The sequence below is a fragment of the Podarcis raffonei genome, chromosome 17 (genome assembly GCF_027172205.1).
Source record: "Podarcis raffonei isolate rPodRaf1 chromosome 17, rPodRaf1.pri, whole genome shotgun sequence".
NCBI classification, from domain to species: domain Eukaryota; kingdom Metazoa; phylum Chordata; class Lepidosauria; order Squamata; family Lacertidae; genus Podarcis; species Podarcis raffonei.
The window spans coordinates 8,909,275-8,923,444 of record NC_070618.1 but is presented as its reverse complement, the minus strand read 5'-3'; the positions used below and the strand labels follow the sequence as shown (position 1 = coordinate 8,923,444).

The 14,170-nt window shown below is 43.0% G+C and overlaps 1 protein-coding gene across 1 annotated transcript; it reads right to left on the bottom strand.

Annotated features, from left to right (window-relative positions):
• Positions 1-5,460: 5,460 nt before the first annotated feature.
• LOC128404644 (anionic trypsin-like) lies at positions 5,461-14,170 on the bottom strand. Its single transcript, XM_053370398.1, has 5 exons — positions 14,115-14,170; positions 12,684-12,843; positions 10,661-10,914; positions 8,013-8,149; positions 5,461-5,694 (listed from the first exon to the last, which is right to left on the bottom strand). The coding sequence occupies exons 1-5, from the start codon at positions 14,152-14,154 to the stop codon at positions 5,545-5,547; spliced, it is 741 nt and encodes a 246-aa protein (XP_053226373.1). The 5' UTR covers positions 14,155-14,170; the 3' UTR covers positions 5,461-5,544.

Below are 14,170 nucleotides of genomic sequence, written 5' to 3'. Positions count from 1 at the left end.
TGATGAGAAGTGACAGGGGGGCAGAAAGAAATTATCTGTCTACCATGGGGCAGATGTCTCTCCCACCCCTTTCACAGTCTTTCACCAGCCTAATTCTTTCTTTCTTCTTTCTTTCTTTCTTTCTTTCTTTCTTTCTTTCTTTCTTTCTTTCCCTCTCTCTCTCTCTCTCTCTCTCTCCCCCGCCCGCCTCTCCCTCTTACAAAGAGCCACGAAGAGCCATGAAAGGATCGGCAGCAGGTGAGACATCATTTGATCTGTACACTGAACTGAGCTCGAATGATGAAAGAGGTGAACTCCTGGCACAGACCGTGAAGGAAATTATGTCAGTGCTTCCTGTGCCCACCCTTTTCAAACTGGCCGACGATAGCTCGAGATACGTCAAGTCCTTCTTAGTTTATTAATAATCTCTTTGGACTCTGCTGCCTGAGAGTAGGCCTTGTGCTATGCAAGCATGGGCAGGTGTTCATGGCTGGCACTGGAAATCTCACACACACCCCACCCACAAAATACATACGCACACAATCCGGGGGCCATTTCAAGTGTGCCAGGTTGCCCTAATGTGTGGCCTGGCTTGCCCTTGTGCTGGATTTCTGGCCTCTGTAAGTGACGCTCCCCAAATTTGAAGCATTCAGTGTGCAAACACCCCATTTCCCATGAATCAGGGCATCTTGGTTCACTCCCAGAAACCATTCCTAAGAGCCCAAGCAGCTGAATGAAATGTTAAGGGGGAAGTACCACAACAAAGCCTATGTCCTGGTTGTCAGAAGTTCAGCCTACACTCAAGTAGGACTCTGGCAGAGACACATGCCCGACTGGCATGTTCCCTCCCTCCTGGTCGATCGTTCAGGAGCTTCAAAAGCTTTCTTCTGCCCAAACATCACAGCGACTGATGCCAACCAAGACCGGCACACTTAGAGATCTGCAGAGTTTGCGCAGTTGTGAAACAGACCTCAGCAACTCAGCATTTTGGCTAATCTACTTTATTTACATATAAACACACACGGAGCACTGCAACATGGCTCCCCCCCTCTCTCTCTAGCATCAGTCAACAAAGAGAAAAAGAACAAAAGACAATAGTCCCACTTCACAGAACACAGTAACACAAACATCCTGTCTCCGTCACTTCCCACTCTATGGAGTCAAAACACATACCGTCATGTGAAAGACAAAAGTCCCATGACTGCAATCTAGATCAGGAATTCTAACACTGTTGTGGGGTTTTGTATGTAGAATCTCTGGGTTGGATCCAGACTTATAGCGCAATCCAATTGTGTCCCCTTTCCCCCCATGAGCTTGTGGTGTTAGGATGGCACAGAGATTCAGTCCCAAGCTATACCCAGTGTTATAAGAATTCTAAGGTCTCAAAAACAACATAAATGTTAATCAGTGCACAAGGTAAACACACATATGTAAGGATATAAACCACATGTCTGAAATAGTACAGGAGAGGAATCCAGAAGCCATCTTAATAACCCCAAATATTTATTCTGCAGAAGGAAATACGGTATATCGGAGAAACTTTTCCCAGTAGTACTTTTCAAATCCTATCTTTTTTGTGTATGAATAGGGTATGTCTGTGACCTGGATTCTTACCATCTCAAAAGAATGGCCACACTGGCTAAGTAATGCGATCAGTGGCCATTATCAAGTGCAGTCGTACCTCAGAAGTCAAACGGAATCCGTTCCGGAAGTCTGTTTGACTTCCAAAACATTTGGAAACCAAAGCATGGCTTCAGATTGGCTGCAGGAAGCTCCTGCAGCCAACCGAAAGCCGCGGAAGCCCCATTGGACGTTCGGCTTCCAAAAATAGTTCACAAATCGGAACAGTCATTTCTGGGTTTGTGGTGTTCAGGAGCCAAAACGTTTGAGAACTAAGCTGTTTGAAAACCAAGGTACGACTGTATCTTGTCAGATAGGAGACACTCTCAAAATTTCGGTGGGAGACTGCCTCTTTCTGTGACATGTGTATGATGCTTTTTGGGTGGTCTTTGGCTAAGGGGTTGGGCAATTTCAATTAATTCAGAGCATACACAGTGTGCTGCAACTTTCAGTTCCTCCAATTATTTTGCATCCCTTCACCCACATGACTAATGCACAAATGCGCTCATGGGTAAAATACATGCTCTGCCCATTTTCTTGGCATGTTTTCATGTTTCATGGAGCAGGTAGCAAAATATGTGAACGCTGTCATCTCTCTCCAGTATAAATTGATAAGTCAGTATTGATAACTAGCACTCAATTCTACCAAGGCTGTCATTTTGTGCTTTTTTAAAAAATTGGTTGATGGACTGCCATAAACGCTTGATTGACAGACTGAACATATTTGCAAACATTTTTCAACACATGCTCCCATCTGCATCATTTCTACCAGTCTGGCTTATTTTAAGAGGGTTTCTTTCTCTTGAAGAGGCCAAGGCTTCTGTGCATACTGCCATCTGCTGTCATGCTGAGCCATGCAATTCACGTGAACATTGATTTGTTTTATTCATTTCATAACATTTATATTGTTGTAATTGATTGGGGGAGGGGTGGGAACCTGCCTCAAAGCGGTTTGCAAAAGATCATCATCATTATTTAACGTTCAGGAGGAATTTTAAAACATTGCTGTTCATAGATCCTGAACACCTTGATATCCCAGGTCATATCAGGGTCACTCCAAGGTGCAGGATCAGGCCCTGGATCGGGACCCCACGCACAGCCCTGGTATTTTTGACATTTGAAGAAATGTTTCTGTTCTTTAAGAGGAAAGTCGAAACAAAAGTGGAGAGAGGAGCACAATAAATGTTTAAATGAACAAATACATGTGCTAGTTTAGAAATAAAATTGGCAGACAGCCCACCTAAAGCACGGGCAAGGAGTGGCAGGAGAGATGACCGAATCTGTGTTTGTTTCATGGGCCAACCTAGCAGATCTATAAACTCGACTGTGAACCCAGAGGGAAGCCTAGTTTTAGGGTTGCCGTATTTCAAAAAGTAAAATTCCTGACACCCACAGAGTGCCAGGCTTTTTTTTTAAGGAAGACCCCCAAATTGCTGAACTTTTTTTTCCTGTCATACAACTGGGTTTCCCCTGACATTTTGCCGACTCAGCAAAATTAGACACACACACACACACACACACACACACACACACACACACTGCCATTTTTACACCTGAAAACCAGGGCATGTCAGGAATTTTCCTGATGTATGGCAAGCCTACCTGGTTTACTTCTCTAAAGTGGGAGGGGGTTACACAGCCACTCCTGATTTGCAGGGACATTTTTGTACACCCCCTGTATTTACCTATGGAAGCTCCTGGTTTTTCAATGGGGGGGAAGTCCCTAAAGCTTCCAGCAGAGGGAAGCCTCCAACTGTAATCGGTTTGAAGCAGGGGACAGAGTTATTGCGGGATATTCTTCACATACAGTGGTACCTCAGGTTACATACGCTTCAGGTTAGAGACTCTGCTAACCCAGAAATAGTGCTTCAGGTTAAGAACTTTGCTTCAGGATGGGAACAGAAATCATACTCCGGCAGCGCAGCGGCAGCAGGAGGCCCCATTAGCTAAAGTGGTACCTCAGGTTAAGAACAGTTTCATGTTAAGTACAGACCTGCGGAACAAATTAAATACTTAACCTGAGGTACCACTGTAGATCTGATACCTTAACTAAATCCACATACAGCAGGGAGCGAAAGGCTATCTAGAGAACTAACAAATTGCCTGACTCTGCACATGGTATCCATCAAAGACTGATTCAGAATTTCTGCCTTCCCAAGATGGAAGACAAACAAGCAGGCTTCAGACTGAAGGATCTTAGTCTAAGTTCCTCCACTGCATACCCTCCAACATTTCTCTGATGAAAACAGGGACATCTTTGGCTTGCCGATCAGAAGGTTGGCGGTTCGAATCCCCGCGACGGGATGAGCTCCCGTTGCTCGGTCCCTGCTCCTGCCAACCTAGCAGTTCGAAAGCACATCAAAGTGCAAGCAGATAAATAGGTACCACGCCGGCGGGAAGGTAAACGGCATTTCCGTGCACTGCTCTGGTTCACCAGAAGTGGCTTAGTCATGCTGGCCACATGACCCAGAAGCTGTACACCGGCTCCTTCGGCCAGTGAACCGAGATGAGTGCCGCAACCCCAGAGTCATCCGCGACTGGACCTAACGGTCAGGGGTCCCTTTACCTTTACCTTTTACTACTATATTTTACTATTTATACCCCACCCATCTGACTGGGTTGCCCCAGCCACTCTGGGTAGCTTCCAACATATATAAAACAATAATGTTTAATGAACATTAAAAAACTTTCCTATACAGGGCTGCTCTCAGATGGCTTGGGGATGGCATAGCTCCACACCCACCAACATTTCTCCAATTAAAATAGGGATGTTCTAAGTAAAAACAGGACATTCTGGGATCAAATCAGAAACCGGAATGTCTTCTGTAAATCTGGGAATGTCTCTGGAAAATAGAGACAGTTGGAGGGTCTGGCACTGCCGAGAAAAAAGGAAGCACTGTGGAATTTAAATTTGATCTTTGCATTGCAGCATGGTAATGTTATTATACATAAGTCACCTGAAATTCATATTCTTTTCCTGTTGGATATTTGTTTATTTTGTTGGTTGCTTTATCTGGCCCAGGGCAACTCAAAGCAACTTGCAACCAACCAACCAACCAACCAACCAACCAAAAAACAATAACCCATGTACAGTACATACATTAAAACAAAAGGGGAAAAGAAATACATTTAAAAAAAACATCCCACCTACTTCTAAAAGGGTTAAAGGTAAAGGTACCCCTGCCCGTACGGGCCAGTCGTGTCCGACTCTAGGGTTGTGCGCTCATCTGACTTAAGATGGCCAGGAGCCAGCGCTGTCCAGAGACACTTCTGGGTCACGTGGCCAGAGTGACAAAGCTGCTCTGGCGAGCCAGCACCAGCGCAGCACACGGAAACGCCGTTTAGCTTCCCGCTATAAAGCGGTACCTATTTATCTACTTGCACTTAGGGGTGCTTTCGAACTGCTTGGTGGGCAGGAGCTGGGACCGAAAGACGGGAGCTCACCCCGCCGCGGGGATTCGAACCGCCGACCATGCGATTGGCAAGTCCTAGGCACTGAGGTTTTACCCACAACGCCACCCGCGCCCCCCCTCTAAAAGGGTTAGGGTTAGAAAATTTGAGTTTGCGCAGTGTGATGCTGTTTCTAATATGTTAACATTTTAAATGTGTGTTTTTTCCTTTTAGTTTTTTTAAGGGTTCTTTTGTAATTGAATGTTAGTTGTAAGTCGTCTTGGTAGGAATCATAAATAAATAAATGCACTTTATAAATAGGTTAAAAAGAAGTGGAAATATGAAAGTGAAAAGTGCCACAATAAAAGTCTGCGGCACAGATATACCCTTTGATTGGAGTGTGGTGAAAAGAAAACAACCACAAACCAGGATAGGTTTAGTAATCTGTATTCATTTATTTCCTTGGAATTCTTTTTTTATATTGTTATTATTAAGACAAATTACATGAGAAGCAAAGGGTGCTAGTATGTTGAAACTAGAGGAGGAATTGCTGTCTTAGTTAGCAGCAATGGTTTCCTGGATCCAGTCAATATAGTTGCAGACCTTGGTGTAGACTCCGGGGTAGCCAGTGAGAGCGCAGCCTATTCCCCATGAAACGATGCCCTGGAGCTCGCCATTGCAGACCACGGGGCCACCGGAATCTCCCTGCGAGACAAAAGAGGTTGCAAGTGAAACATGGCATGCATGCAGCCCAGGTCATGTTGCTTTTCCTTGTACGACAGCAAAAATATCAAATAAAAACACAAGAAGTACCAACAGTGGAGGAATGGCAGATGAAGATGATGGACTTTTGGGAGCTAGCCGACCTGACCGGAAGAGTCTGTGACCAGAAGGAGGAGGAGTACCAGGAGGAATGGATGAAATTTAAAGACTATTTAGCTAAATATGCTAAGATAACTTAAATAGAAATACTTGCAAGTACCAGATTGGCTTAGGATTTAAGTATGTGATAGAATAATATGTCTAAAGTTAATATGAAAAGAAAGATGTTAACTAAGTAAATTTTATGAGAAATTAGTTTTGGAAAACTCCTACAATGATATACATTGAAACTCAGCCAGGGGGGTTCGAGGAAGTCGAATGTTAACAAAAGTGGAACTATTACAGTTAGGATTTATGTTTGTTTGTTTGTTTGTCTATGTTTGCTATAAATTTGGAAAATCAATAAAAAAAATGGAAAAAATATCAATTGAAGTCTTGTTTTCCCTTGAATTCTGGGAATCTCTCTTCTCCATGTCTCTGCCCCAGTTTTGGGGCTTCTCCTGCCAGCCCACAAGAACAGAAGAGCAGCAGCAACCAGAGTTCTCCCGTTCTCACAGTAAAATGGTCACACCAAGCAAGTGTCCAGATAGCATGGCAATGTTGAAATAGGTGCTCCACAGCAAGCGATGAGCCAAATAGTCAGTTTTGGTTTCTGATTTTCCAGATGTAAGTTTAGTTCGCCTCTCCTGGTATGTCCCACAGAGGAACTTACGGTCTTCAAACAAAAACATCTTGGAGGTCCCAGGCCACAGGGAGGTTAGGCTGGCCTCAACTAGAGCCAGGGCTTTTTCAGCTGTGGCTCCGATCTGGTGGAACGCTCTGTCACAAGAGACTAGGGCCCTGCGGGACTTGACATCTTTCTGCAGGGCCTGCAAGACAGAGCTGTTCCACCAGGCCTTTGGCCAGGGCACAGCCTGACCCTCTCCTTTGACAGAGCCCAATGGTTGCTATTAATCTGATTTGAACTGATTTTATAATGAAATGATTTTGGAATGTTGTATCATTTTACTGTTGTTAGCCGCTCTGAACCCGGCTTCGGCTGGGGAGGGCGGGATATAAATAAAAATTATTATTATTATTATTATTATTATTATTATTATTATTATTATTAGTTCTCCACATTTCCACCTAAGGTTTTGTGTGTTTTTTAAGTCCTCGGGATAATTTATCAGCATTGTTGCATGAATTTCTCTGAATATACACATTTTTATATGGCTAATATACAGATTTTTGCAAAGCAATTTCCCGCAATATACTGCAATTTTGAAATGTTATTTTCACCAATAATTCATTTCTAGACACACTTTATCCTAGCGCGTATGTATTTTTTGTTTATGTGACTTGCTTAAAGAACTGCATTGCAATATTCGGAGATGTGTGAATTTAGGGGAGAGCTGTGCTTTGGTTTGTGAGCATGAATTATGTAGGTTTGCCTTCACATGGGAACTGAACTGAATTTCTACCCCCTCATTATGCTGCAGCATAGTTGCTTTACAGTGTGAATTCAGCCTCTGAGGAAGCAAGCAGTGATTCTTGCTTGAGATGCTGATTTCGCCTTCAGACAAAGTGTGCAACGTGATCCTTAGCAAATATCCCCACCTCCACCACAGAAAATGGTGGAAGCAGCATAAACACAAAGTGTATTATGCAAACATGGGTGTAGCCAAGGGGAGGGGCAGGGGGGCAGCTGCCCCCCTCATCAGGTAAAACAATAGAAATAACTGACCAATCACGTCGGTTCTGCCCCTCTAACAAAAGGCCTGCACCCCCCCCCAAATAAATCCTGGCAACACCCATGTATGCAAAGTTCAAGCTTTGCTCCCACTCAGGACTGACATCTTACAGGATACCTGTAACTATTTCTGGCTGCTGCCAAAGAAAGCTGAGAAGCAAAACATTTTTTTGTGGTTAATTACAGTGGTACCTCAGGTTACAGACACTTCAGGTTACAGACACTTCAGGTTACAGACGCTTCAGGTTACAGACTCCGCTAATCCAGAAATAGTGCTTCAGGTTAAGAACTTTGCTTCAGGATGAGAACAGAAATCGCGCGGCGGCAGCGGGAGGCCCCATTAGCTAAAGTGGTACCTCAGGTTAAGAACAGGTTAAGACGAATTAAGTTCTTAACCTGAGGTCCCACTGTATTTTCAAGGGCTCAGAGCTCCTCATTTAATAACGGAACTAAAGGTGAATCCTCTCACCTGGCAGGAGTCTTTGCCGCCCTCCAAGTACCCGACACAGATCATGTTGTCAGTGATTTGCCCTGGATAAGCATCTCGGCACTCGGCGTCAGCGAGGATGGGAGCGTTCAAGCACTGGAGAAGGTCAGGGTAGTTGACTGAAAGGAAAAGGAAAAGGAATGTAACCAAGACAACAAGCCAGGAATGTTGGGAAGAGAGATGTTGTCTATCTCTGTAGGCCTCTAGCCTTATGTCTGCTTCTTGGGAGACGCTTGCTTCTTGGAAGAAAAGCAATGACAAACCTAGACAGCATCTTAAAAAGTAGAGACATCACCTTGCCAACAAAGGTCCGTATAGTTAAAGCTATGGTTTTCCCAGTAGTGATGTATGGAAGTGAGAGCTGGACCATAAAGAAGGCTGATCACCAAAGAATTGATGCTTTTGAATTATGGTGCTGGAGGAGACTCTTGAGAGTCCCAGGGACTGCAAGAAGATCAAACGTATCCATTCTTAAGGAAATCAGCCCTGAGTGCTCACTGGAAGGACAGATCGTGAAGCTGAGGCTTCAATACTTTGGCCACCTCATGAGAAGAGAAGACTCCCTGGAAAAGACCCTGATGTTGGGGAAGATGGAGGGCACAAGGAGAAGGGGATGACAGAGGATGAGATGGTTGGATGGTGTTCTTGAAGCTACCAGCATGAGTTTGATCAAACTGCGGGAGGCAGTGGAGGACAGAAGTGCCTGGCGTGCTCTGGTCCATGGGGTCACGAAGAGTCGGACACGACTAAACGACTAAACAACAACAACAAGCCTTATGTAAAAGGCACGAGGGCTTCACTGATCAGCTCACAAGATATCAAACTTGCCGGGGTTCTTCCATTTCATTTCATTTCATTATTGAATTTATATACTGCCCTATACCTGGAGGTCTAAGGGCGGTTCACAAAAAAAGATCACAATATATAAAATAAAAATAGAAACAATAATCCAGTAACACCCCCCCCAAAAAGGAGCCACATTTTTAAAGGGTATAGGATGTCAATCAGGTCAACCAAAGGCCTAGTTAAAAAGGAACATTTTTGCCTGGCTAACTTCCCTGGGGAGAGCATCCCACAGGCGGGGAGCCACTGCAAAGAAGGCCCCTTCTCGTGTTGCCACCCTCTGGACCTCTCGAGGAGGAGGCACACGAAGGAGTGCCTCAGAAGGTGATCTCAGGGTCTGGGTAGGTTCATATGGGAAGAGGCGGTCCTTGGGGTATTGTAGTCCTGAGCCGTTTAAGGCTTTATAGGTCAAAACCAGCACTATGAATTGGGCCTGTCATCTTTTCTATCTGTCCCATCAGACCTTTGGGGGTCGACAAGAAAGTGAGCTGTTTTAAAAATGCCACCTATGAAGATCTCATAAGTAAAACAGAACAAGGTATTAAACTTAGACCGTATGAAGAAATAAAAGACTCACTTACTGGTTGGTTGCAATACCACCAGGTGAATGATTTGCTAAAAGAAGACAAAAAGAAGGCAGGTTTTGAGGATAAAAAATCTAAGTTTAATGTGGAGGTTGTTGAAGGCAAGAGTAAAATACTGTCTAAAATATATGATATACTACTCGAGTGGTATACAAAAGACGAGGAGGTGAAGGAGGCAATGACCAAATGGGCGATAGATTTCGGGTATAATATTGAATTTGAAAGATGGCTGGAATTATGGAATAAAAATATAAAGTTTACAGCGTGTACGGCACTGAGGGAAAACGTATGGAAAATGATATATAGGTGGTACCATACACCGGTGAAATTGGCCAAAATGTATAGATTAAAGAACAAAAGTTGTTGGAAATGTGGTGAGGCGGAGGGCGATCTCTATCATCTATGGTGGTCATGCAATAAAGTGAAAGGTTTTTGGGAACTAATATATAATGAGCTTAAAAAAATTCTTAAATATACATTTCCCAAAAGACCCGAAGCCTTTTTGTTAGGAATTCTGGGTAAAGAAATCAAAAAAGAAGATAAGATAATATTTCTCTATGCCACTACAGCCGCAAGAATCATGTTGGCTCAAAACTGGAAAATGGAAGTTATACCTAATATAAATGAATGGCAGCTTAAAATGGTAAATTATGCAGAGCTTGCCAGGATAACAGCAAGAATACGAGATCAAGATGAACAGGAATTTCATAAAAACTGGAACAAATATTGGAAATATATTGGAAATAATTTGTAGATGATATTAGCGGGGATGGAGTAACGCTAACAGCAGCTAATATATAAGTTTAAAAACAAAGTACATGATTATAGAATTTTTATTTGATACTTACCAAAAGGGTAGAGGGGAGTCCAAAGGTTTTTTGTTTGTTTGTTTAGGGAAGGGATATAATAAACTATGTAAATGAAAGATATGTACATATATTGTAAGATTTATTAGCATGTTTATTTGTGTACCTTACATTTATAAGAATCTGTTTATTTACAAAAATTTGAATAAAAATGTATTGAGAAAAAAAAAAAAGAAAGTGAGCTGTTTTGTTAGCTGTGGAATTAGGTACTGCTGAGATGGGAACCTTGGTTGAAAGGTAGTTTAAATAATAAGTAAGTAAATAAATAAATAAATAAATAAATAAATAAATAAATAAACAAAAGCTGATGGGTTGACTAAACCATGTTCATACTCACCTCCACTGCTAAGAGTGTTGCCCCACCCTGAGATCAAGCATTCAGTTCCGGCAGCTGCGCATCCGCTAGGCAAGGTGATGGGAGTGATGCGTGAGGAAATCTCAGCATTGGAGCTCAGCTTGATGAGCATGATGTCGTTATCCAGGAGCCAAGAGTTGTACTTTGGATGGCGAATGACCTTTTCAGAATTGATGAACTGCTCGCCTCCTTCCACCTGCATAATGTCGTGTTCTCCAAGCCTCACTTCGATGCGGCTGCAAAATCAAGTGTTGACAGGGTACTGAGCGCACTGTGCGGTGTCTGGCCTGTCAGGGGCTGGACTGAGGAGGAATGGTGGGGGGCCACCCCCCTTCTCCTGAACCTTCCCAAGAACAGGGGGACAATACAGTGGTACCTCGGGTTACATACATTTCAGGTTACAGGCTCTGCTAACCCAGAAATAGTGCTTCAGGTTAAGACCTTTGCTTCAGGATGAGAACAGAAATCGTGCAGCGGTGGCACGGCAGCAGCAGGAGGCCCCATTAGCTAAAGTGGTGCTTCAGGTTAAGAACAGTTTCAGGTTAAGAACGGACCTCCGGAACGAATTAAGTACGTAACCAGATGTACCACTGTATAGATTTAGAACAGTGGTTTGCAGAAGGCCACAGTTCAGAGGATGCAGAGGGGGAAAGCTGGGAAAGATTGGGAGAAGAACAGCAGGAAGAAGACGCATCAGGGGAGAGACAGCTGATAGATTCAGTGTCTATGGAAAGCATTACTGACCCCCCCCCCCCAGGACTAGGCAGGCATTGCGAGTAGTAGAACAGAAAGCTCAGAAGCAGAAAGATCAGATCAGCCACCGTAGGGATGACGTAGAATAGGAGAGACAGACGGGGTAGGAGTAGGAGCAACGCCATTATTTAATAGAAACTGCATTCCTTTGTCTCTCTCTGTGAATACTGAATAAATAAATTCTAATTCTAATAATAATAATAATAATAATAATAATAATAATAATAATAGCTATATATTTATATCATTCCATTAATTGTTGTTGTTGTTGCTATATATTTATTTATACCCCCACACCTTTTTACCTGTCATAAAAATATGAATTGCTAAAAACACAGAAAAACATATCATAAAAAAAAATTAAACATACATCGATAGAGATATGTATCTATTAAAGCTATACAAATTGTTACAATAAGAAACAGCATGGTACCAGCCCGTTCATTAAAATGACTATAAGTGGTGCCTTTCTGCTGTCCCTGGAAATTTTGTGGTTTTTTGTTTGTTTTTTTTAAATTGCACATTAGATTCCAGATTTCATGTAAACCAGTTAGAAGAGTTACTACAATAAAATGGCTGAGCTCCGGCACTTCTTCTTCTAGAAAAAGAGCACTGAAGTGGTAAATAAATTATGTTCAATAAAAAATGGAAATAATCCCAGCGAAGCTCTAAGTACACAACACAATTTAGCGAAAGGTGTGAGACTCAAGACAGAGAAACTTCTGCTTTGTGGCTCAATCCTCATGCTCAGATCTCAGAGTCCTCTTTAAGTTCAGAGGGGAATGCTTGTTCGTTCGTTCATTAAATTTATATCCTGCCCTTTCCCCCAAAGGGACTCAGGAAGGCATCGGGTACTGTGAGACAGTGTTTGACAGATGGCAAGAAGTCTCCAGATTGGATGGGTCTAGTATAAATATTAGAAATTCTGCCTTTTGCCTTTCCTGGATCAATAGAGGGCTTTCCTCATTCTACACTTCAGGATCTAGTTCAGCGCATTGTCCTGGAACACCCACCCAGAATATGCTTTCAAAATCTATATTCAGATGCAGCTACCGATGGCTCCATCATGGCGATAGGCTGTGGTGTTGCTTAGTTACATAAAAACGAGAGGGGTCTACTCTGAACAATCTGGAGCCCTCGAAACCCACACTGGTTCTTCCTATTCCTAAACTCCAGCTCCGCTGAAATGTTGAGATCTTGTGGGTTTGCAGTACAAACACGGCAATGGAGAAAGGAAGTGTCAGTCACTCACGATTTGTAGCAATGAGCAGCTGAGACAACCCATTGTTCATTGATGAGGGAACCCCCGCAGAAGTGGTACCCAGAATTCAGTGATACTTGGTAGGGGACGGAGTTCTTCTCGCAAGTGTATCCTCCCACAATCTTGTCGTCATCATCAAAGGGGCGAGCAACTGACAAAAACAGGGGAAATCAGAAGGAGCACAGACTGCAAAGTAACTTGGATTCTTCAGAAAGCAAAACAAAACCCCCAATTAGGCACAGTTTCTTCTTGATAACAGGACCTGGCCTTGAAGTTAAGGTTAAGAAGGGAGAGGCAGTTGCTCAATCCCTTGGGCTTCATGTGGTCACATCTCAGGAATATCTATATTTCTGGTTCTTAGGGATGTGCAAATCAGTTTTACATATGTTCACCCATAGGACTGCTCTGTCCAGTTCCCATACAAATCTGTATTTAAAAGACACTGCATGAAGATGCACATATAAACATGTGTCTTTTTAAATGCATATTTTTAATCTCTTCTCAGTTTTTGTATTTTCTGTGTACTGTACCTCGGCCCAGTATACCTGAAGGAGCATCTCTATCCCCATCATTCAGCTCAGACACTGACATTCTGCACGGACACTGAGGTCCAGCTCCAAGGGCCTTCTGGTGGTTCCCTCACTGTGAGAAGGGAGGTTACAGGGAACCAGACAGAGGGCCTTCTCGGTAGTGGCACCCACCCTGTGGAACGCCCTCCCATCAGATGTCAAGGAAATAAACAACTATCTGACTTTTAGAAGATGTCTGAAGTCAGCCCTGTTTAGGGAAGTTTTTAATGTTTGAAGTTTTACTCGGTTTTTAATGTTCTGTTGAAAGCCGCCCAGAGTGGCAGGGGAAACCCAGCCAGATGGGTGGGGGTAGAAATAATAAATTAGTAGTATTTTCTCTCAAAAGAGATGTCATATGTTTCTATATGATTTTTGAATTGAGAACTGGAAAGTGCAGAAACTAATGAATCACTGTGTTGCAATCCACATATTAGATCAGATAATTTTACATTAGAATTCTTAAAGAATGAATTCCTCAAGCATCTACAGGAGGCATAGGCAACCTCGGCCTCCAGATGTTTTGGGACTACAATTCCCATCATCCCTGACCAATGGTCCTGCTAGCTAGGGATCATGGGAGTTGTAGTCCCAAAATATCTGGAGGGCCGACGTTGCCTATGGCTCATCTACAGCAACGGTCTTACCTAGACTTCAGAACTCCATTATTTTATAACCTCCTCATTACTCTGTAATAAATTAATTTACGAATCACCTTTTACATCTGTCTCAAGGTGATATGCAGACATACCATAAAAAAGAGCTAACAAATTCTTTTCAAAACAGTACCCAAAACCCACTGGAAACAGGGGCTCATTTTGTATTCTTTTAAAACCTGGCATTTTGAAAGACTCACCTGCTGCTCCCACGAAGGCAATGACCAAGAGGAGTTTCATGATGTCTTCTCAGTGG

Bases quoted from the DNA above. Each gene is read 5' to 3' on its own strand.
- LOC128404644 (XM_053370398.1), bottom strand. From the start codon at position 14,154: ATGAAACTCCTCTTGGTCATTGCCTTCGTGGGAGCAGCAG. The intron at 10,915-12,683 runs GTGAGTGACTGA...TTGATTTTGCAG, and splicing joins GCTGCTCATTGCTACAAATC to CCGCATCGAAGTGAGGCTTG. The intron at 5,695-8,012 runs GTGAGAGGATTC...TTTGTCTCGCAG, and splicing joins GCGGCAAAGACTCCTGCCAG to GGAGATTCCGGTGGCCCCGT.